The 25702-nt window shown below is 41.3% G+C and overlaps 1 protein-coding gene across 1 annotated transcript; it reads right to left on the reverse strand.

The window, feature by feature from the left end:
* Positions 1-258: 258 nt before the first annotated feature.
* UGP2 (UDP-glucose pyrophosphorylase 2) lies at positions 259-25702 on the reverse strand. The gene is made up of 10 exons (XM_009490235.2): positions 25639-25702; positions 19829-19956; positions 19170-19277; positions 6593-6778; positions 4991-5124; positions 4032-4329; positions 2746-2943; positions 2319-2561; positions 1758-1862; positions 259-746 (listed from the first exon to the last, which is right to left on the reverse strand). Exons 1-10 carry the CDS (start codon positions 25655-25657, stop codon positions 639-641), a joined length of 1527 nt encoding a protein of 508 aa, XP_009488510.1. The 5' UTR covers positions 25658-25702; the 3' UTR covers positions 259-638.

A 25702-nucleotide genomic window follows, 5' to 3' on the forward strand; every position in this document is an offset into this window, starting at 1 on the left:
CAACAATTCCCTCTCTCGCAATGCAGAAGTGGAGGTATTGACAGCCTTACCCCAGCATCTTGACGTACAGTTGGGATAGGACATCCCAGGTGTAGTTTGTGGGGCTAGAGAGGGCTATAGGTTGGGATGGTTGTGAGCACATGAAATACAGGGGTTTTAACAGCCCATTTAGCAGTAATGAAACTTTTGGTTTTCAACTGTGCCTGCCACTTACACTTCATAAAAAGTCAGATGAGTAGCTAACCATGTTGTCCCACATGTATTGCTTCACAGCTTTATTTCTGCAGTTACAAGCAATTCAAAACTACTAAATGTTAGAGGCAAGCCTCTTAACTTCTTATCAAAGAAGATCTGTCCATCTTACCTCAAGACAAACAGTATTGCACTTCAAGGTTTATTAACTGAGTTACAGACTCTTTAAGGACTGAAGCATTACTTATGCACATCCATTGCGCTATGTGTCTGCTTAAAAAGATAAGCAAGAGAAATTAATTTTTAAATTAATACTGCAGGGTACTGTGAAGATGACAAAGCATAGGCCCTCTGTGTACTTATATTTCTAATGCTTAAAAATTTCTTCCATTATGAGGCTGGTTTAGCACAGCAGTCTACAGCACTGACCATGCCCCTTCACTGACTCAGTGGTCCAGGATCCGAAGATTGCCAGATACGATTTTGTTCTCTAGTAGAGCTCCAGCTGGGATGTCAATTCTGTCGCCATGATTTGCAATGATGATAACTGTTCCCTGGATTTACAGAAGAGAAAACAAGTGGTTAGAAACTTCATGCTGACTTGGAATGAGCTGGAGTAGGGTTGTTTGGACCCCTGACACCAGTTAAGTGTCAGCTGTAACACAGCCAGATCCTGGATGCATTTAATTGATTGTTTCTGCATAGACTACACCCCCACACCCCCCCCCACACCCCCCGAGATTTTAAACAAGCAATATTGGAAGCACTGTAATTACCAGCATTACCAGCATACTAGATACTATCATCTTATAAGCAGCACTGATGCTACCTTTGAAGATACATGCTTGCTGTAGTGCTCTTATCATGTCTGCTTGCTTTTAGGTGCAAAAATCTTACCCACATCAGTATGTCATGGCACAGCTCACCATTAAAGCTATAAGGCAGACACCCATAAAGAGCTGGAAACACATATATGCGTGTGAGCGTGCAGTCTGATAACAGCCTAAGCTGGTTCAAGTGCTGGTTGTTGTACCCCACCTTGCAGCAATCTGTGTCAGCTAAACTGGCCTAGACTGACATGTTTCAGAACATGACAATGTTCTGCTAGGATTGGCCAGATCCTAAGGAAGAATCTGAGAGAAGAGAAACTTGCTCGGCTCCAACGTTTACTAATAAATCAAGGACCCCAAACTGATAAGAAGTGGCCTGTGGCTATAAAGCCAGCTCTGGAGGTGAGGTGGTACATGCCACGTAGCGCTAAAGGACGAAGATGTAAGCATTGTTTTGAACACAGAGTCATGAGGTCTGTGGCGTTTTCAAGGTTCGTAGACAAGCCTGAGCTCTCCCCGGGACTATATGGAGAGGCAGCTATACCAGTAACACCTTGCACTCTTCATAAGGGTCACTGTTCAGTCTCTTGGCTTCTGCAGTCCTTGGGCCAGTTAGTTAATTCCTAGGAGTGCTTCCATGGACCATGTGTAAAGGCACTGACTTAGGCGGGATCAATTACCAAGGAGCAGAGATCAGTCACGTTTATTGCAGGAGCATCCCAATTACATACTCACCTTTAATGAAACATTCTTCCCAAATGTAACATCACCTGAAACTGTAAGATGATCCAGCTCCAGCATATCTGGAATACTTTCAAACCTCCGCAGGTAATCTTGAACCTGAATTGAAAGAATAGAAACAGTTAAAATCCATCTGTGGATTAAGACAAGTGTGGGCACTTCCTGAAAACTCCTTTCAGAGATCTTTCTGGAATCTACATCTGATATAATAAAAGTTGCTACTTTGAAAGCAACATGGTATTGTCATCCCTGTCAGAGATAACTATGAGAAGCGGCAAGGGCAGTATCCCACCAAAGTTTAGAGAACACAGGCAACCCAATTCACCCTTCCATTTCCTCGACTGGCAGGGTAAAGGAGCACCAAACAGCAGTATGACATTATGCATGCGTGTTAAGTAGTGTGCATTCTAACAGCCTAACAATTCTTTACAAAGAGCAAAAGGGAACGCCCAGATGGGCAGAGGTAGGTAAAGTAAACCTCACTTTTAACTTATTTATTGCTATGGACTGTATTTTTATTCAGAGATTAAAAAAAGTATAATTATAGGAGTTTACCTTTGTGAAAGAACTTCCCAGTTTGACAAGAGGCACTGTTGGAAATTCACGCTTCTCGCTCATCGTTAGAGATCCAGCATTAAGGCTATACAAATTAGACATTACAAGCAAGAGATCTGACGTGGTCTTAACTGGCAGAAAACGACTACGAGGTACGTTTATCCCCAGAGAGTTCTCAAAACTCTTAATAGCAGCACCAACTGCAGTCTCCAACTGGATAACGTTCAAGCCTCCATCCAGAGTCTGGAAGAGAAAACTCACGTAAACACAACCAGCAGGTAACGGCACTTAGAACTAGAGACAAGCGTAAGTCGAAGCTCTGCATTTACCGACATTTATCCTTTTCGAAGGCAGCAGTCTGTTTAGTTACCTAGAAACAAACAGTTCTTTTGAGTCTGTTTCCTCCAAAATCTTCCTAGCTGCTTACCTTTGGGTTAACAATGATCTCCATATCAATAGCGTTTTTCTCTTGCAGCCTTTTAATCGCAGACAGAGCAATCCACAAATTGTTGGTATTGAATATTTTGAATTTTGACACGGACTTGAATTCATCCACATGTGCTTTTGGGACCTGAGCTATCTCCACCAGCCTCAGCTTGTTTTCGTATTGCGTAAGCGTGCCACCCTGCAAGGGTCAAAGAGGAAGTTTTAAGTCCTGTTCATGAGATGCCAGAGAAACCCTCCCCTCACCCCAAACAGACAGCCTGTTTTGTTGGCATTTAAAGTTGAACCTCAGTGAAAACACGTTGCTTGCGTTCAGCTACCAGGTTACTAATTATAGAGTATGTTTAAAGTACAGTCAGAACCAACAAACGATCATGTTTCAGCACTCCAAGACAGTTGATTCTTGTCATGAAAAGTTGTTGAGAACCTTTTGCAAGTGCTGCTGTTGTCAAAAATCACCTTCAGTATTTTGCCAGATTACAGAGCAAAATCTAAGTTAAATCTAATAGTTCTGTATTTGTGGCACTTACTGGAGAAAGAAGTGGTACTTCTGTAACCTGAACTGTATTCTTACAGTGCATTTCTGTGGTTTTATAGGACTAAATCAGAGCTTTCTTAATATCTAATGAATACAGAGAAAATCACATTTCCTCCCCATCCTCATATTTAAAAGAACAGAGGCAAAGTACAGTTACGGGACACATTACTGCATGCTAGAAGTATTCGATACATGTCATAAACATCTGGCAAGTTGTCAAACCCGGACTTTGTACAAAGTTAAGCAGTTAGGGGAGGAGCAGATCGGCAGCCATGCCAAGCCGAGTTGTGCAATGCGCACCTTGACAGCTGGGTAAGTAGCTTAGGCAGTTTTCAGTCAGTAGAGATACAACTGCTGTATCCCACCCCTCAGTACTTTTACCATCCCCAAACCTCTCCCCTGTGTAAGTGACAGTTTGGAAAAGGTATGGAGGTTGTGCACTGCACCCTGCAGAAATCACTATGTTTTCAGTAATCAGGCAAGTCCAGGCTGTCCTTGTCTGCTGTTGCCCAGAACCTAGATCCAATTTGTTCCATGAATTAGAACTTCATAAACTTGCTGATTTTGTGCATCTCAAATTAGATCACAGATGATGTGTTAAATGGTGCCTGAAATAGCTATAAGACGACTTAATGTATGTTTGAATTCATGCATACAGAAGAGACAAGAGGCTGAGATTTTCACCAACATGCCAGGCATCCAGACAGACTTGCACAACTATTTCCCTTTACCTTCACATCCGCCCTGGTTTTGTTTGTGACTTCCATGACAAATTCACAGCGTTTTCCATTGGGTGGGTTCATAAGATGATTAAGAATGTAAAGGTCCACAGTGGCACCCAAGTTATCTATATTGGATACAAAAATATATTCCTTCCCCTCTCCGATAAGGTTATCCAGTAGACCAGAGTTATAGAAACTGGCGTAGATATCTCCATGGCCTGGGGGATACCAGCACTCCGTATTCTCTCCTGAGTAAGATACATCCTTGGCTATTGGCAGCAGTGTTTCCTTGTTAATTCTAGGATACCTGGGAAGACAATGGGTTTTGTTAAGTTCCCACCGATGTCGGACTAGCATAAAGAAAAACAAAACACAATAGTAAAGGTGCAACCACATGGGCTTTTTCATACAGCTTTTGAAGATATGCTTTCTAGGTTAGTGTAAGTACTCTGAATTGAAAGACCCATCCAAATATCGAGCTATCGCTGAGAAGCTGCAGAATGCAATCTCTCATTCAAGGATTTAAAGCCACAGTTCTCCAACCATGCTGTAAAACAGCTTTCCTCTGACACACAGGTTCAGCGCATGCCAAGCACGCCTCTGACATCATCAGCCACTTTAGATTAGAGTTTGTTCTTGATAAGAAAGCTACGTTCTGTCTCCCTCCAGAGCCCAGGTACAATAAAAGCAAATTCAGGAATCAAGTGGCCAGCATCCAGTATGCCATTACTCATACACTTCTTAGAAACTGTGTTCCCCACACACCCCTCTCCCTAATTTTAATACATTGCCTTTGACTCTGTTTAACACCCTGATGTTTCAGTCTTTCAAAGAGGTCCAAAATAAAGACTCAACATGAATACAGAAGACACTATTGCTGCCTCAGCATCTCAAACTAAAAACCCACACCATTTGGAATATGGAGAAATGCAAGCTAGTTTTTCCTTTCACCCCAAGTTTTTTGATACCTGCTTTGATTAAAAGTATATATCTTCACACGGCTGTGACTGTATTTCTGCAAGATTTTCTTTGTGTCGTCATCAGTGTTGAAGGAATTCATGAGAACAAGAGGAACATCAGTGTTGTAGGATTTGTTTAAATGCTGAGATGGGAAAGAAATGGTAAATTCAGCATGTATTATTAGCTTTAACTCCTGACACCTAAGATTTTGGGAGAAAGAAATTAGATAAAACAGACTGGAAATAATAAAGGCATGAGATAAGAGAGATGCACTTATGCTGACAGAAAGGATAATAAATCAGGTAAAGGAAAACAAATCTTTGTAAGTAGTAAAGATAAGGCCCACATTAATTAACATATAATTAATGTTTGTTTTTAAATCTGCACTGAGATTTAAAATTTGAAAAGCACGTCACCACAAAATGATTATTTTAAATTTTAGACTACTGTTGATTACAAAAGGCATGTTTTCCCTCAAATTATTAAAGCCTGTCAGGGTGAAGTTTCAAAACCTTCTCTGCACAGTAAGCACTTTTGAGCCTTCCTGGCAGGTTATGAGGTGGACAAAAGTATCAAGAGTACATAATGAATGAAGTGTCACCATGTTAATTATTTGGGAATCTATAGAATGGAGCTGAAATACACAGGAGCATTTCCATGTGCACAGCACAGCAAAAGCAAAAATTGGAAAACATGACAGCATTCCATCAAAAATAGAGCGTGCAGTAAAAAAGATACTTCGGTGAGTTTTAAGCTTTGTGTATCAGATTGCCCTCATCTGCTGGGGAGTGTTTCGGATCATTACCCTCTGGCGAAGTTAAGAGACTTCCACAATGACCCTTTTGAGAAAGCGCCCACAACGCCAAAGGATTAGGACTACATCAGTTGGATATAAATTTAAGTCTGCTATAGAACTGTCTAACATGCATGGGAGAGTCACTCCATGCAAACACCACACTGAGGCAAAAACAGTTGGAGCTCCAGAAACTACAGAACAGGCACACCCAATTTCCTACTCTAATGACCACCTTAATTACCTGCTGTAAGAGGAATATTCTACATTAAAAACATACATAAGCTGAAATGTCCTCTCTCAACACCAGCAGCTGTTATTTTCTTTTCTTTCTTCAGAGGAAAATGCCAGCAATCACTTTCAGCATGAGTGTTTTAATTCGACAAGGAACTTGGAGCTGCTGTGAAGAGCTTTGTTCTAATGCACATTGAAAAAGCTTTTAAAAAGCTAAACTTAAACTTGCACCTGGAGTAGTCGGAACCAAGCCCAGGAGTTAGCCATGCCAGGCCAGCTCTACAATTTGATTGCTCATGTTTCTGGACGCAATCACCACTGTCTGGGTTGGTGTGCACAAGCTGAATTACACTTGTGCTAACATGTGGAGCGGACAGAGTTCAATCGCAAATTGCTCTGTCCCTTTCATGCCCATTCTTTCCCAAAGCAATTCTCCACTTCACCACTAGCACTGTGACCAGACCTCATTTCCCTCTCCTCTTTTGGCAAGGCTCTACTGCAATCTCTCTTAAAGGGTGATACAGGAGAAGTTCAGTGTGTCTTGCTTCCTCCAACGTAGAAAGAAAAACCCATCAAAAGTTACCTCAATCTGCTGAACTGTCAAATCCAAGAAGGTGTTCTCATTGCGCACCCCGATAAGACTTTTTGGACCTTTACAACCCATGCTTGTGCCCAAGCCGCCATTTAGTTTCACAACCACCAGCTTGTTCAAGACAGAAGCAATATTATCAGGCAGTCCTCTGGCCTTTATCTTCTCATAGGGCTGGATCTGTAAAAACAAACCAACCAACCAAGAAGCAGTCAGATGTTTGGAAGGAAATTGCTTTCTCCTAAAACCTTTCAAAACTTAAAATTTGGCAACAATACCCACACTTGTTTACATGATTTATGACACTGAAGAACATTTGCAAAATGAGTCTACAGTAACATGTTCTGTTACAATACAAAAAACCTGCTTTGTTACTATAGTAACCTCTGGTCCTGAGAAGTTCTATAGGCTTTCTGACACTACTCACAACCAGCTTCATCCAGATGAAAAAAAAAGTCTCTGTCCACTCTTCCAGGTAGAAGAAACTTACTCAATAGTAAGGAAGAAGTCAGGCCAGTTATGCCACTTACCACTCTCCCTCTTGCCTTGCAGGAGGAGAGGGGGTCTCCTTGTGAGCCATCTAACTCGCTTCACCAGATGCCCCCCTTCCGCCAGGCCACAATTTAAGAACACAGGCTCTGCGTACAGGACATAAAACCCTTCTTCCCTGAGCAACTTGAACTTGCAGCAGATTTTTTTTTTTTTGATACTTTGCTCTGAGGTTGCCAGAGACAACATTCTTGGCAAAAGGGTGGTTCTTTGACTCAGTTCAAACCAATTTTTATACCAACTACTAGTCCAATACAATAATTCATCTCTCCCAATAGTGTGCTACAAAGTGGAAGAAACTTCCTAGTTCTTATCCTGCTATTTTCAGGATGTGTTTGTCCAGCTCACATTACACCTTGCAAAAAGTCTTCTCCCTTGCTGACAGCTATATCCTACAGGTTTAAAAACAGAGTATGGGCTACATTTGGGGCTAGTGATGGAGAGCAAAATCAGGCTTGTAATGACACTGTGCCTTGCGTTAGGCATTGCTTGTGTCCTCATCCAAAGCACCTGAGTCAAAGAAACAAAGGTAACAATGCAACAACAAGCATCATGCCAAAACTGTTAGAGCAAAATCAATACAATTATCCTTTAGCCTGTCCTTCTAGAGATTTTCTTTTGAAGAAAAGCCTTAGTGTTTCAGTGCTGTGTGTATTCTAGCAGCAAGGAAATTATTTCCGTTCTGATAAGGGGTGTGTAATATCCACAGCTGATTTCCAAAACCAAATACATACACAGTTGTTTTCGGAACTGTGTTTGCTTTGGGCAAGTCAGGCTGGGGTTCAAATGGAAATTCACACTACACTGGAACAAGACTCATATTTCTTACTCGGATGTGCGGGGGTAGAGAGGAGAGTTTGCGCAATTCCAGCATTCCAGTACACCACAAGCAACAGATTAGAGAAATTAGGGAAATTCTGCCCTACACAGGATCTGGAAAGCTTACGGTATATATTTAAAGATAAGATCACTCCACAAGTTACAGCACAATGACTAACTAAACTCTCATTACTCAAACAGTGGAAACTGGCCCAGGAGGAACATCTTGATGCAACTCATTCCATTTAGAAAAATTTCCCAATGCATAAGATATGTACTCCAAAAAGCAAGCGATTAATTTAACTTGAAAGCCCTTTCTCACTAAAATATTTTTAGCTAATATGACAACATTAAATATAAGAATAGCACCAGATTCCTTGTTGAAATAGTCTAGCTGTTGAACATTAAAAATATATGTCAATGTTGTGACTTAATTTTTGGCTCAGTGGGTAGTGTTACTGGGGAACAAGACAAATTTCAATAGTTTTGTGATATGAACCCATCAGAACAAAGATATGCAACTAAAATAATGAGGCTTGCTTGACAAGTAAGCCTAGTAATTACTTTCTTTTAATGCAATTTTTAAAACTACATTCTGCACAAATGCCAGGAACTTTGCTGCTTGTTTCTGGCAGGTGCTGGGAGTACAGGTACCCCAGACTGTACTGTTCCCAGGAGAAAAGGTAACATCCAGACTCGCTCATGACCCTATACTAAGATTTAACCAACACATTAAAGATAGAAATGTTTCCATCTACATGCTTTTAACCAAGGTCTTGTATTCCTACGTACCAAGTAAGTTCAGACTTAACTGTACTTCTCCATGTTTCAAAAGCAGTAGACGTTCCCTATGCCAAAAAACCCTGAGACAGCACATGCAGGTAAGGCGCTTTAGGAGTAATGCACAGACTATCCTAAGTCTAAAGTTGCATTCAAGATAAATACAGTTTAGCTTGTAAGAATGAAGAGGAAAGAATGAAAAGGAAAATCTTATGTATTTAAGCTACCACCTTCCAGCTAAGTCACAGTCGCAGACATGGTAGTTAAACAATTTTTATTTCACTCTTTCAGCAGGCTAGAAGGTAAACGTGGAGTTATCATGGCTCAGGCAGCAAGCAGTAACACAATCACTGCTGCAGTCATCTGCTAATAGTAAGTTCTCCTTAGAGAACGAAATTAACTGATTAAACAAAGCAGGTGATGCTGGCATGCTATTTCCCATTTAATCTGCATAGAAACAACATGCCTTTTCAGTCACTGACAAGAACACAGATATGCCAGTGAAGTCTGCATGGATCAATAAAGGACAAGGGAGCGGAAATTTGCCAGCCAAGGCTTTAACTTGAAATTTACCCTTTGGACAACCAGAACTTCGATCCCTAGAAATTCACCTATGTCACCACAGTTTGATTCACACATCTGAGAGAGACAGTTTTCAAGCAAGGTTTCGTAGTGTCCCAGCAGTTTGACAGTGTCTCAGTTTCAACATTGTATCATAAGATTATGAAATAAACCACAACACTTGGACAATAATGCATTGCTTGAGTGACCCACATAAAAAGTATACTAAATCAAAGTGATTGCTCTGGATTTCTGCTACCTTGAACCCAGAATTAAAAACAGGCTCCTTCCTTGTTAACTAGCTGGTTAAAAACAGCTCTCCAAGATCCCTTCATTAAAAAGGCCAGCAGCTTTAAATGTGTGGCTTAACTGATAACTTCAGAAGTCGTTATGAATAATTTATGCAAATTCCTATTATAGACCAAATATGTTACTGAAAGGTATCTTAGTTGGACCCCTTTGCTAGGGAAGCAATAAGGTAAAGTCTTCCCATACCAGCTTTCTCATGTGAGGCTGTGACAGCATTCATTTTAGACAAAAAAGGTTCTTTATCTAGCAGTATCAAGAAGTTAAACAACTGTTGTAATCACAAACAGTCTTCACAATTAGTCACACAGTGCCTAGAGATAACAGGATTGTGCCATGTATTACTCCAAGAAACACAGGCCGGGTATGAAATACTGTGATCAGCAGGGAAATATTCATGCATTTGTGCCTTGCTTTTTTCTCTCCATAGCCTCCCTCAGATTTGCTGGTTACAATCTCTGGCCAACTGCAGCCTTTTCCCACTCTCCCTTTTCTACCCCAAACCCTGGCGTAGCTTCCTGCCTCCAGGTTATAAATTCTGCTCAATTGCATCATCCAAAGATGACAGAAGGTTGAAGTAAGTAAGGAAAGAGACAGCTGAGGTTGATAAGAGGGAAGAAGGTGGAAGATAAGGTGACAGCTAGAAATGAATGGAGTCCCAGGGCAGAGCGACAAAAGAGCCTAAACCAGACCTGAAATAACAGGAAATAAAACACCATGCAGTTTTCCAGTACAAAACTCTACCAGTGATGCCCAATAACACAAATATAAAACCAGTACATCTTATCAAGACATTCCTCTCCGCATTTTAAATTTAACAGCAGCATTTTGGAACCATCTCCATAGTCCTACTTCAGCAAAGGTTTAAAAGATGCATAACCCAGGATAAGCAAAATTGGGAGCAGCCAAACATGGCTCCAGAGCAGTTCAGGTGTGACCAAGCCCTAGGATAAAAGCCCCATCATGATGCAGCCCTAATACCTAGCCTGGCTGGAAGGAAACAGCCTGGCAGCAGCTCCCAGGAGGGCTGTGGTGGGATCTGGCCCTACACCCACATCTGCCCTGTGCCAAGTCTGCTCTGCCCTGCGCCGCAAGTGCTGCACCCTAGGCACCAGTTCCTGAACACAAGCTCCTCCAGCAGCATCTGCCCTTAGGTCTCTCTGAGGTAAGGCTCTTAACAGGTTTTTTTGTTTGGTGGTTGTTGGTGTGTTTTTTTTTTTTTTTTTTTAATTAGGGTTTGTGCCTGTAAAGTTGGAAGCTCAGCATCCTAGGAGATCTACAAAATTAGTTTGGGTGTTTAGACAGCAATCTGTTGTTGTGCCTCTTTTAATGCAGAAGAATCATTCATAAAGTCTAAACAACCCACAAAATAATTTTAGGAAGTTTAACTGTATTCAGACTTTTGGTAAATAAACAGCAACATCTGCATTTACATGAAGTTGTAATGTTACATGGGGAAGATGTAAAATGTCTTGAAGCAAACCAGTAGCTCTTGATTTGCTTGGTTGTGAAGTTGCATGTTCTCTGCATCAAAGATGCACAACACGCTGGCCTTGATGTTTCCTGCTCCTTAAAGGGGTGAAGAGGAATAGAAGCAGGCCCAACCTACTAATGGCTGCAATATTTCTACAGGGCTGGTACTCTTCCTTCCCCCACACCAGAAGCAGTGGGAGGTGGACAACTGGAAAAGTCAGATCAACAACAGCAGCTTAATAAGGAAGGCCAGCTGTGAGGTGAGAAACTGGACTACCTGCGAGGTCTGAAGGAAATATCCCTCCCACTCTTCTCTATTTAGCAATGGCAGGAGCCTACATTTCTCTAGGCATTCCCAAATACTGTTCTTCCTCCTCTGTAAGTGGAGTTTGCTCTCCATGGCCCCAAGTTGTGTTCACGTCATCCAAAGGTTACTAAGCTACTAAAACTTGTCACTTGCATCTATCCTGGTTTCCAACATAATTCTGCCACATGCATAAACAACTGTTGAAAGAATACCAGGATGAGGTTACTAAGTTGGGGCAGCCGTGGCAACCTAGATAAACATTGTGTCGAAGCCACTTCCTAAAAACTCACATCTAATGATCTCAAAAAGGACCATTTTGGATTACCCACGCAAGCACTTTATGTTAGAGGAACACTACAGCCCTTCATAAGGAAACTTACGACTGGCAATAGTGTTATTCAGCTAAATTAAGACAGAGAAAGCTTTCAAGTCTGCAGAGTTGTTTTAACTTGGCTGAGAAGCTCATTTCTTCCAGAAATTGTGATGCAGAGAACTAGGAGACTAATATTTAGGGAAAAAAAAGAAAACAAAGAGAACATATAGGTACAGGGCTTATCATATATGCATGTGCTGTGCGTATACCCATGAGCATACTCTTTGAACTAGAGAAGGCTCTCTTGAAAATATTCAGAGCTGACAGTAAATAAGGACTAGAAAAGTCAGCTGCTTCAGGCATGAGGAAGTGCAAAAACAGATTATACATACAGTCCCTTTCCTTAGTTGGACAAAGAGGCCCAATTATGAAGTCTTCTCAAAGGGAAGCCTGTATGGCAATCTTCATGACAAACAAATAAAAACTTTATCACTCATGTAACCGTGCCTCGAGGGATTGCCAACCAGCTACAGCTGACCTGAAAACACTGGAGGTTTATGGAGCTTGTCACCAATAAACCCAAAGTTACTGCATGGCATGCCCTCCATAAAACAGAAGCAACTGACCTAAGCAAAACACTGCACAACAACAGCAGCAACAGCAGCTCTAGCAATCAGTTATCAGCAAGCAGTTCTGCAACCAAAGAGAGGCACACGCTAGACTGGTCTTGCATCCCCAGATGTCTCTGTTCATGCAACAGAGCACAGCAGCATGACTGAAATAACACATACTGAAGCTAGGGCAGCAGCACTGCCTGCATCTATCAGAAAGTCATCTCTTAAAACAGCATCCACCACACTTTCTGTGCGAAGACTTCAGCAATCCCTAACAGGGCTGTGTGGCAAATAAGACAACTTCATCTGTTCCCACAGATCACTGCTTCAGACAGTCCAGATCAGGATGGATGCTGCATTGGCATTACGCTGCCATGCACGCTCACTGCCATGAATGTTTTCTGAGGCTATTGGGAATTAATCAGGTGCGAGGGAAAGAATCTGAAGGTCATGGGGGCCAGTAACGCCTGGATCAAAACCACAGCTTCAAGCTGAGCTGTAGCAACACATTTGCATGTCAGATCTGGTCATCTACTCATTGCAGATCCAGAGGCTAGAACAAGTCAAAGGAACCTTTAACAGAACAGGACTTTTTTCATTTGAGATTTATTGCTAAGTGGAAGCTGGGGAAGGATGGAGAAAGGAAGGATACAAAGAATTGCACTATTCCAGTTCCAACTGGAAACTGCACCATTTTCACCAGTCATGCCAAGCTCTCACAAAGAGAATTTAGACCTTAAGCACTACCTGACAACAGCCATGGCCATGCTAGACAAGAATAACAGAGGCACACTCTATAGGCTTGAGGTAAAATGAGTTTCATGCAGGAGAACTCAAAGTCCTTTGCATCACGTGCATAGCTTTCCTTCCTTTTACCCTTCCTTTCCATTAAAAAGACTACATACAAGAAAATCCTTTAGCAATCTACTAGCTACTATGCAAGGATCTCTGATATAAACAGTTCTGCAGACTGTTAATATGCAAAAATCAAACAGAACTGGAGCTTTTTGATGTAGTGCAATCCCTCTCATTCCAAATGCATATCCGTTCAGGAATACCATCTGTTCATAGTTAGTTTATTCTATCCACAGTTCATTTATTCTGCTGTATTTTCAAAAGGAAACATACAGAATAAATGAGAGAGGCAGGACACAGATACAGCATTTCAGTGTTGGAGGATGCATCTGAACAAACTATCAAAGGTAGAAGATCCTGAAAGTTGCCAGCACGGATTTGTCAGAAAGGCAGGGACAGCTGATACAGCACAAGAGGTCATGGATGTAGGAACCGATGGCAGATACCCAATTCCAAGTGCACACTGAGAAGAATTAATATACATGCACACATTCTCTCAGTTCTTATCTAAAGAGGCTGCTGCTCAAACTACTAAGCACTTTTTTTTACTCTGTAACTACACTGATCCTTACAATCCTCGTACTCACAGACCCTTACCTCCCGAAGGTCAATACTGAAATTAGTTACTCAAGGGTCAGGGTAGCTACACGCTGTCAATGTAAGATTGCTCCCCAAAAAAACCACACAGTGCTGCCATTTCAGAGGACATACACAGAAACTTCATTCCAAAGTTCCTAGAATTTTTCAGGTACAGAAGTGTGCAAAAAGCAGAATCTCACTGTGTTTTGTCAACAACACAGATTGTGTTCATGCTGGGTAGACACTCTTAAGAACAACCATTCTTCTCATTAACAAAGAGTAGATAAACACTGATTTTAATGTACTGAAAGTACATCAGAAAGCTTAACTAATGATTCACTACCCAACAAGATCTAGAGCAATTTATACTTTGTGCTGGGTACAGTTCAGGAAAGAAATGTGACTAGATCCTTACTCCCTGCCATCACTTCCCATCCACCCTAAGGTCAATACCACTCCATATTAGATTACAAATGGATTTAAAACATTTAGGTTTGAGCTTTAGCTGGGTGGGATGCGAGTCACACCCACAATGTTCAGACGCCGTCTGAACAGCCAAAAAAATGACTTCAGCTTTCAAGTCTCACTACGTTCTTCTTGCATCACTCGCAATATAGCTCTCCAAAAAGAAGAAAGTCTGCCACTCAGTTCAGGGCCAGACTGCCTCAAAATCATTTGCTTTTGCTGAAGTGCCAACTACTTTTTTATGCCTTCACTATCATGTCTGAAACTGGCTCATGCAGCTCAGAGTAAAATTTTGATGAAGTTAATGGTTCCATCCAAGGCCCTCAATCAAGGATTTAGTTCATTGGATGCTGCATCAGCTACAACACAAAATTTATAACTTAGCCTCGCTAAATATTTCAGTTTCTTTTGGCATAGGCATTGGAAATGACAACTTGGCAATGAAGCCCTGGATCTTGAAGGGTCTTTAATTCAGAGAATAACAAATGTCAAGAACTCAAATTCAAGCAGGATCCTTGCAGCATCAGGACTGCCGGATGCCAGTGCTATCATCTAGCAGTCCCCATCATGTGTAGGCACTAATACACAGAACTACCTCATCACCTATGAGCATATATACAAGCATAAGAAGTGCTCCACAGTAATAAAAACCAATTCTTGCTCTAAGGGTTTGGAACAGTGGACTTGACAAGTAAACGCTGATAGGGAAATACTTCAGGAACAAAAATGGGCAGGAATGACATGGCTTACAGATGCATGACTACAGTGTTACTCATTTGAGACATGTCTCAAAACTGTGGTTTGGGATTGTTCTAAGATGACGTATCTAGCTTCTTTTGATTTTGCAGACAATGTCACAGAAGTGATTTTCAGAACAGTTTGCATGAGACAATGTCGGGAGTTTGACTAACAGACTTCAGCATACTCCTACCGCAAAGAAGTTTGGAAGAGTTTGTCAGAGACAGACAAAACGAGTATCAGGGCTGTCATCATGGGTAGACTGGAAAGGAATACACCCATATTAGTCAACATGCACTTACAGAACAACAAGGAAATATTTACTTAGCACCAAGGGACAGTTTAAAAATAGCACCAAGTGAACCCTCAAAAACTGTTTCCAGAGTTGAAGATTAGGAAGACATTTTGCTTTTGAGAAAGAGCATCACATTCTTTCTTTTCCTTCATGATATGGTTCATTGAGATGACAAGTTGAGCTGCAGACAAGAATCTGACCACTGGGGAAACAAAATCTCTAATAGACAAGCTCCTTTCACACTCACATTGCTTTGGATGCTCTCTTTACATCCTAGATGACGTTTTGCATCGCTGCTCTGAGGTTAACTTGATCACTGCAGTTCCCTCGGAGGCCTCCCAGCAGGACTTTGCTATTGCTTCCAACTCAAACAAACAAATCACTGCAATCTACATCAACAGGATTAAATTACACTTGCCATGTCCACATTCTTTACCTCCTCTCCTTGTTAACCAGCACTCTGACTACACTTTCTTCTTTGAAGACTGTAACAGTAATGGGTCCTAACTATGCCAGCTATCACTGCAAGCCTTTGGACACATGGAAGCAAAGCACCTGGAAGGAAAAAACAAGTCAGAAGTGTACCAATATGGTGTGAAATGGGTTCAATCTGCTGTTATCGACTGGACCTTACAATTTGCTTGCCCATCGCTGTTAGTTGTTACATTGAAAACATGAAGGTCAGGGATGAAATCTCCCATTGCAGAGAAAAACAGAAGAATATTACAAGACAATCATTTCTGTTTCAGTTTATTGACAGGAGCCTTTACTTGTCAGTAGATGCTTCAGGAAAAAAACAGAAAACTACATTCAAAGAACACGTACAATGGATAACACATTAGATGACCCATGGAAGTCTGATGAGAAATTCTGCTCCTGCATAGCACAGTCCAACGACATTGGGCAAAAGCCTGAAACACCTTTCTGACCTAATCTGAAAGTCAGAAGTAGCTTACATAAAATAGAAAATTAAAAGACAAAGCCTATAAATGCAATAAACTATTCATGAACTTTTTTAAGCTGTTAAAAATAAACGATCAAACAAAAAAACAACCACCCCACACTTTGGCACATTTTTGGGTGCTTTTGGGTTTTTTATAGCTATACACACGTGTATTGTCTGTATGTGTAAACACACACACACACACATATATACGTAAACACATACTTCGAGCTCTACTAGGTATCAGCTAAAGATTACACATGCCAGAATTCTCAGTGCTTTGGACTGATCAAGCAGCAAACCAATTCTCCAAAACAATCACAGGCAGATAAATTCACCTTGGGGACAGCAGGTTGTTGCCTTCTAAGCCAGGATACCTGTAGTGCAAGATTCTTAAAAGCAGCTGAGCACCCCACCACCTCATAAAACAAGGTTGTCCAAACAAGCAATTATACATCACTTGCAAGATTACCAACCAATCTAAATAAGTCTTGTGTGTACCGTCCTCTGTGCTGTTCTAACAGGACCACGAGGAGAGTACACTATGATTTTTTATAGCTAAGAAAAGAAAAAAACTCAACTAGACCTGAACAAAAGTACTCAGAGAAAATCTGCATATATTCACAGATGGGTAAGTGTCCCAAAGAACTCAGTAGTGCAGTCTTTATTCTGAAGCCCTTTTAAAATTATCACTCTTCACCCCTTCTAAAAGCTCCTACTGTTCTTACCTATACTAGTTACACTGGTAATTCAGGAATCCTGGTCTTGAACAAATAAATTTTTTATCTAATAATTCCACAACTCATACCCCTCAGCAAAGAATAATTTGGGAGAAGTTATACTGCAGGTCACTGGAAAAGGGTTTCATGTAAGACACCTTTCACTTTCTGCAGTATGTCCCCTACATGATTGTCATATTAAAAAGGTGGTGGAGGTGGGATAAACACAAGCAGGGTTTGAGGCTGGAACGAAAAAGGAACTTTTATGGTCAGGGGGGAAAAGAAAAAAAAGAAAAGAAAAAAATACTCAAGAACATTAAGTTTGCTCTCAGTTTTTGAGAGCACTCAACCTGCCTCCTGTCAGATCAGGAAGTCTCTAATTATCATCTTACCCAAGGAATCCTAAAGTAAGAGATGTTTACTATGAAGTGATGGAGGGGTGGAAGGATGTTTGTTTGTGGATATTTTTCCCTAGCTTTCTCTGTGACATTTATTAAGTATGATTATTTGATTTGGAGTTCATGCTAGGAAGCAAAACTTCCTCCAAGATCACGCATGCACCTCACCTAAGCTGAACTGACCTGATTTTGCAAGAGTCTTACCATTTTGGGGTTTTTTTGTTTGTTTTTTGGTCAAAAGTTGCTATATAGCTAAGGGATGCAGATGAGAACGAGCCAGTGCAGGCCATAAGGAAGAAGAGAGATACTCTTTCTAATCTTGTTCCTTTCAGCACTCTGTGACCTTAAGTTAGACCTTTGTCTAACTTCCTTTTCTTAAAGACCTTGCCCTGCCTGGGAATCTCCCATCAGTCTATTTCAGTGTCTTATCATAACCCTCCTGTTTGACATTTGCTCCCAATGTCCTACCCAGTAATTTTCAGTCCTCTGCAGAACTTGGAAGTTTTTCCACTGAAGGTGTGCAAAACTTTAAAAATAGACAATAGCTCTCCTTCACTACAAAGCAGCCCATTCACTTGCATCAAATTGCTGTCATTTAATCCCAGGCCTTATCTTGACACAGAGAACAGTTTATTCCTTTCATTGTTGCAACTACCTTTTCACATATTTAAAAGACTTACCACTCCCCAGAGTCTCACTCCCTCTAGACTAAAAGCAACCCCCTTTTCTTCAGCCCTTCTTGCGAGTCATGTTATCTAGAACTCCAATTTCTCACCTTGGCCTCTTCATTGAAGGTGGATTTTTCTCCCAAAGCAACATTTCATTCAGTGTTACAGTACAGAAGAGAGAGACATCACGTGGTTTTGAAGTTAAAAGAAAACACTCAACCTTAGAAAAACCCTAGACTTGCTCTAAAACAGCATCATTCTTCCAATGCTTTAGAGAGCAGCACTGCATCTGTTCTGGAAGTAACTGGACAGCCTGCCTTTCAGTTGGAAACAGAGCCTCGATTGAATCACCACAGAGAGGCTAAAAGAAACCATAAATATGTGAGGACACAGAAGTCCCGCAATATGCCAAGATCACTACACTGGGAAAAGCAAGAATTCATAGCACAACTACACCGTTAGTTATGCAAGAGTCAAAAGACAGCCTAGGGCCACAGATGAATCAATAAAATGAGGTTAGGTTTAATAGGAAGTGTTTATTTCAGTACTAAACAGTGCTGAAAAAAATATGGTGCTTTTTCAGCGGCAGCTTATAAGTTACAACAACATAGCTGACATTAGAAAATTACACTCAAAAAACCCCCCACAGACAACTACTTGTTTCAGATTCCTCGCTTTTACTGAGCTGCTGTAGATTACAGAAGTTGCTAAATGAGCTATATAAGCCAGCCCACTTGCCATATGTCCCTTTCAAATTATTTAGCAGAATGGATTGCTGGAAACAGTCTCATCTGAGACACACAACCTTCTTTCACGGGCAGGAGGGAAGGGGGAACAACAAGGGTCCTACCTACCTCCCCTCTAACAGAAGTTACCATTTACTCCAGAGAAGGTACCAAATGGTAAGATGGCATCTGTCCCATTTTGTTCCCCTGCTCAAAGACCAACTAACAAAACAACACCAAAGAACTTGATACACATGTTAAGCAGGACCTGATGTTCAGGAACACATACAACATATGTCAATAATTATTTTTCAGTTAGAAGCCAAAGTGTTGCACTTTGAACCCTACATGATTTTACAGAACCCTGGCAGTTATATCCATTCTATGGCCAACTACATCATTTGCTACAAGTAGCAACTATCAGGTTTATGTTCCCTACAGACTGTCACTTCATCACAACTTACAGAATCTTCTGGAGGTCTCTGAATCTTCCCCCAGTCCACAGATGGTCCCTTTTCTTGTAGGAATCTATGAAATAGCTTCTTAAATCCTTCCAGGTCCTTTTTAGTGTGCTACAAAGAAGAAATGCATTAGTTAATGCTCGTATTTAATACATACCTATTCAATCACAGAAGCATTTCTACAAACTTGAAGTAGAACCTATTCACAAGAGTAATTTTATCAGCACTGAGAGATGCTAAAATTTAAGTAAAATTCTAAAAGGTACCAAAAGCTCATTTCCACTAAAACTCAAGGTACGAAACCAACTTGGATACCTAGAAGACCTTTAGTCTGCCTTTAGTAAAAATCATAACCATTAGAATTTGGCCCAATCTTTAGGATAACAGCTTTACCCTCCCTTTCTGTAATCCATTAAAGATTACATAGAACCTTTAATAACTAAAGATGATTAAACACTTAATAATAACTGTCACCCAGTTTACATGGAACAGAAAGTCTCCTACTGACACTGTATCCAGGCTACTCCTCCACACAGGATCAGAGCATGTCCTAAAAATAAGGATCGTGGTATTCTGTGATTTGTCTCCCTGTGTAAAATTTGCCTCAATTTCCTGCATCTAATTTCTCATGCTTTGAGTTGCATCCACATCATGCTCCTTACCTCTAGCTCATTTGAAGGTGCGGTCGATAGTATCTTATCAAGTTCTACTTTCATGGAATACTCCAGCTCCTGTCGAATGACCTCCTGAAACTGTGAAGTGCCAGCTTGAGACATCGCTTTGCTGAAATCTTAAATAAAGATAGAAAACATGGGTTAAAGGAAAAAGAAGAAAACTAACTTAGACTACAGACAGTCCTCAATTTTCTTTTAAAAAATAATAAACTCACATAATCCCGTCTCATTTTACTACTGTGCTAGCACTCCAGGAATCTACAGTTTTTGTTGTTAGTAACTTGGAGACAGACCTTGAATTGGGCCCACAGAACAACAACCCTTCTCTCAAAACTCAAAAGTCCCAAAAGACCAATGATCCATCTCAAAAATTGTCCAAAAATCCAGTGGTACACTTTTTTGCTAGAGCGCCAAAGAATTCACATCCTACCACATCAACATACTTTAGCAAGTAAAAGTGTGAAAAAGCTTTTCACTAAAAAAATTCTTTTTATGTAGAACATTGTGATCGAGGGTATCCTGTTCACACAAGCAAATAAAAACATATGCTTTAATTACTTACACAGTGCCCTTTCACACGATCTTCAGTTTGTTCTAGTAAATATTCCCTTACTTTATCATATGAGTATTTTCACACTACAGCATGCATTTCAGTCACTAAGCAACCTAGAAAATTAGTCTGTCTATCACTCCAGCATTTGTTTTGCTTTTGAAAGCAATAAGCTCCATAGATGTGAAAAAGAGTAAATACACAAATGTTCTATAAAGTCCACATCGCAGAAAGAAACGAGAGATAACATGACTTTATTTTCCAACAGAAAGCATCTGAAGCAAGTGCGTTCTCAAAAGACATTCTGAGTATGTTCTCTAAAGACCTCAGTTAATTTAATTTCTGCCAAATCCCTTAAGTAATCACTTCCCTGTAACAGAGTGATGTACTGCCAAATATAGCCGGATTTTAGAAACACCCTGAATACTAGTGCAAAAAGGGACCAGGGGAAACTTTGCAAGTAAACAGAGCGATACTGCCAGAAAATACCATTAGAAGAGGAACCTGTGCTTAAAGTTTACTTATTTAGAACATACGTTAAAAGGCTATTCTGTTGAGAATGTCTAAGAAAGCCAGAGGCAGTTCATTTTAGTACAGTTTTGATTTTATTTTATTTTTTTAAGCAAAGTATTCCACAGCCTCAGACTCAGTGACAGTATCTAATCCTTGCTTTGAAGCCCACAGAAGCCATTTTCCTGACTGCATTGTTTTGCAGGTAGGGGAGGGAGGGGGGGGGGGGGAAAAAAAAGAAAAAAAAAAAAGGACAGACAAGTGCTGCAATGCACATACTGTGTGTGGTGCAACACAGGGGAAATGCCAGCTCAAGATGAGCGGTACAATGAACAATAGGTTCTTTTTTTAATCAAATGCTTAATTTAGTAGTAAAACCAGGTAATAGTCGAGCGCCTGTTAGGCATATCTTTCCAGGTCAAATGTGTACAAACACGGACAGCTCTTCATTAGGAAGCACCTCCTCCTACAGAAAAACAAGGAGGTCTACACCAGCTTAATACTTTCATACGGAACTGCTACAAGTACTGTATTTTCATTCACACATTTTGCATTGATGCATACTGAAACACTGTTTAAACTTCCAGAGAAACAACTGCTAGGAGATACTTTCAGATGTTTGTAATCCTCCCTGCAATATGTTGTAATGCATGACTTCTGTTACAGCAACAGCAGTGGCCATTTATCACAGCTCATCAGCCTGTAAAACATGTGAACCTCCCAATATGAAGCAACGCATCTCAAGAGAAACTCTGCAAATACCAAGTATTCAGAGACCGTCATCCATGCTGTTAAACACACCGAGGCTAAGTGAGGCAGAGCCAGCTAGCAACTTTCCCAGGCTGCCATGGAAGTAAAACCTTGTTCGCTCATATTAGCCAAAAAACTTGTAGCTACCAGATAAAAGCATTCAGAGATTAAGTAACATCACAAACAAATCAAAAGAAAAAGCCATCATAAAAGTAAATGCGTGAAAATGTCCTAGTCTGTTGGGTTTTTTATAACACCATAAATTCTCTACGACTTAATGAGGGAATGCTAAATGCATTTGATCACTGACATCCTCACAGAGAAGCAAAGCAAACCTGTTGCTTTTTCCAAACACCAAGTGTCATCTAGCTGGCAGACCAGCCAGCTAGATGGGACATTTCTCGCCAAAACCCAGACCACCAAAGCTACCAGCACCGATGGCTGCACCCTCCATGGGCAACAGAGAATATTTAGGCTTCATGTTGACCATTTAACAACTACTGCAACCACTCAGTCTCATCCAGATTCAACATGCCAGGGCACGGTTGCTTGGGGAGAGCATAATTAGTGCTATTAGTACAATTACTATTATTATCTGGGGGAAAGAGAGAGGAAGGACATGGCTGGAGTCCATAAAAACATGCATTTGCCTGGTGCAGGAAAAGTATCTATTCTGCATATGTGAGAATTTGAATACTGTAACTAGGCAGCCAAGAGAAATAGCAACTCAAAGCGTTTCTGCTTTCAACATGCCATTGCAAGGCAGAGGCTTTTAAGCATTTCTCTTAAGAGATGTCCACCAGGATTTGAACTGGATGGGGATCTACGGCACCCTCTAAAGGCTCCCCAAAGCAAGACCACAACAGCAGCATCAGTGCCTCTGCTACAAACAGAACCTTACTCTGCACTCTGCAGTTGTTCCTGTGTTGCTGCCCCTTAGTTTTGGGGAATAATCTGGTATTTATGCACCCCAGCCTACTGCTAGCTGAAAGACAACTGCAGTCCTTTAACATGAGCTACTGTTAAATTTAACAGCCCGGGTGAAGGTTTATTTCTCTTTTCACCCTAGCAGCAATGAGGAAGTAGAAAAGCCAGCGCAACTGCATATCTGCAAGTAGTTATTTCCTACAGGCAAGTAAAATTTCCTAAGGCTACAATGAAAAGTAGTTATTGTGCCTCTCAGAATCAGATGGGAGGCAGGGGTGTTGGATAATTGCAGGAAGAGATTTCCAAGGGTACATGCGGCCATAAATTCCCAAATTATTTTTAAAAAGAAATGCCTCTTCCAAGCTATTTCACAACCAGTGCCTCAGACTTCAGCCAAAGCTCACTTTCACGGGATCAGTATTCTTGAACACTCATCTGAAGGGAGGGTGGGATAAGGTAGCGGAAGACTCTCGGGGGACCGGCCCACGCAGGAAATTAGCACAGAACAGAAGAGCATGACTAAATAGTTGAGACTTCAGAAAACACTGGGCTTTGCAAAAATGACCACCCAGGATATCTTCTTTTAAAGTCTTCAGTAGAAAGTGCTTCCTCAAGTGGAAGAGAAAGGAGAGCTCTTTAATTAAGTTCGTGGTGGTGTTCGACACGTTGGAGAGCTTCACTCAAACACTCCTGCCCCCACTGTTATTTCCAGCACGCTTTTGTGCTCTGCTCTCACTGCTAACCTGCCCCCTGCCCTCACCGCATGAACTGCAGCATATGGCAGAGTATTTCCAGGTTTAGCATACATAGCTTTAAAACTGATAACATGAGAAAACAAAATATGATAAATCAGACCGAGCTAATAAAAAGGAGGTCTTCATACACTATCAGAAACAAAATAAGGGACAGTTGTCCTCAGGAAAACTGCCCAAGAACAGAACAGCGGTGACCCCTTACTTAGGGGTTTGCACATTACTTCCCTTCTGCTGTCCCTCCCCTTATTCTACATTAAGAGCAGAGAATGTGTTAAGATTGATTAGGTTTGTTCATTAATTCACTCAGAAAAGAACTTCACGGCCATGGTACTGGGTGTACAAGGACCCAGCACAGGAGGGAGTCGTGGGACAAGTTGAGCAAGAAGTCCCTTCTCTCATGAAAAACTTTGGGATCTTTTGGGCTGAGGGTTATGAATTGTAATTACTTTTGCAATCCAAGTAAGCACACAGAAAGACCTGCAGCAGAAAATTATTTAGCTCTCTTAGGAGCCAGACTACTAGCATAAAAATCAAGAAAGGGTGGCCAGTAAGTTAAAGCAGGCAGCTGAACTTTAAATGCTCTATCCTTGAACTCTGTGCTGAGGGTACAGAGCGAATGCCTTAACTTCTACCAACTCCGCTGAAAGTTCAAGGCAATTTTTATCCCTGATGACATAAAAATCTCTTTAAATACCCATGCTATAATGCACAATGCTAATAAATATTGCTTCGTTTGATTTTTAGAACTGAACATACCCACTCAGCTTTTACGAACATTTTTCTTTTCCTACTACGAGAGGCAAAATTTCTAAACATACATTGGACTGAAGCATACGTGAAGTGAAACCTATATGCCCCCTCCCTCTCCTCAACGGACGAGCAGGTTAGCCTGAGCTAACTCAGAAGTTTGCAACCTAGGAAGCCATTCTTGCCAGCTGCATACACCAAGAGTTTAGGTGTTACGGTCAGACACAGCTGGATTTCTCAGTCTAGCAGCTGATCCTCATGCTAAAAACATCACTTGACATTGGCAACATGTTTTAGTACTACTGGCTTGATGAAAGAGCACTTACATGGTGGATACTCTTTTTAAAAAAGCTTTTAGGATTGTCAAATCCTTGGTCATATTTTAAAAACTGGTTAGGATCTTTACATAGGTTTCTCCAGCTTTCAGTTTCATAAATAATACCACTTGCCTGCAAGATGGCTACCTTCAGCAGTAGGCTGAGATAAGCCAATTCCATTTAAAAAGAACAATTCAGAACGCATTTTCGTGATGTATTTCACAGGAAGAAGGGGCTTATCTTGGTAACTTTCAGAGAGGCCGGTTGAGCAACGTGGCTGTAACGCTTCCCCCACTCAGCTCTCTGCATTTTGCCCAGGTGCCACAGGACATTTGCAGACAGTTGATGCATTTACACAGCAAGTGTCGCACAGTCCTAGACATCCACTGGGCGAGCGACAGCGATCTCCCAAAGCCTGCGAAGGCCCTCCGGTTTCCTGCAACAACCAAGTTCGAATAGCAACAGACCTACTCACGTTCTTTCCATAGGCAATGTTACATTTGTCAATTAGGCCTGCGTGGATTTATATTAAGGAAACCTGCAGGCACAGATTTCATTACAAAAAGCACACACGCACCATTAGGAATGTCGGAAAGGCGGGAAAGAAAACTGCCACAGCAATGCACCAAAGTCATTTTTCTTCCCGAAATGACCTCTTGTGGGCTGGTTCCCTGTTTCGCAATAAAGGAATCTGAAACGCATACCACGTACACACACGCTTACACATGCAGAGAGTAAAGGAGAGTGCCGGAGCCAATCAGGACCAAAAAATGCCAAAATACACTCAAGGCTCTGGAAAAAAGTGCAGACGGTCAACCTCAGTGCTCCTTCTCCCCCAACTTTAACAGACCGCTTAGTGGAGAGAGGAGATTTGTGCTTGCCAAGATCCCCCTGCGTACACCAGATCCTGCCTGTGCATCAGCCGCAGATAGGAGCCCTGCTGCTACAACTGCCCGGTTTCACCGTGCGCCTGTACCGCACCGGAGAGCCACGCATCCACCGAGGCAATCGCACCCAGCAGAGCAGAACCAGCAGAGGCCCCGCTGCCAAATAACAAATAACACTTTGAGGAAGCCCTTGCACATCGCAACTCGGCTGCCGATCGGACTGCAACACCTACCGCTGCCTGCGCTCTACCGGGCTGCTGGAAAGGAGAGAAGAAATTAAAAAAGCAGAGATCTATGTGTACACAGCTGAAGAGTCCGGAAAAAAAAAAAAAAATTACAAAGCACATCAGCTTACCTTTCGCAAAAGACGACATTTTCGCTCTTTAATAAAATAAATACTTTGCTCTTATAAATATAGA

The sequence above is a fragment of the Pelecanus crispus genome, chromosome 3 (genome assembly GCF_030463565.1).
Source record: "Pelecanus crispus isolate bPelCri1 chromosome 3, bPelCri1.pri, whole genome shotgun sequence".
NCBI classification, from domain to species: Eukaryota; Metazoa; Chordata; class Aves; order Pelecaniformes; family Pelecanidae; genus Pelecanus; species Pelecanus crispus.

Bases quoted from the DNA above. Each gene is read 5' to 3' on its own strand.
- UGP2 (XM_009490235.2), bottom strand. The intron at 2,944-4,031 runs GTAAAGGGAAAT...TGACCCTTGCAG, and splicing joins AAACCAGGGCGGATGTGAAG to GGTGGCACGCTTACGCAATA. The intron at 1,863-2,318 runs GTAAACTCCTAT...CTTTCAATTCAG, and splicing joins TGGGAAGTTCTTTCACAAAG to GTTCAAGATTACCTGCGGAG.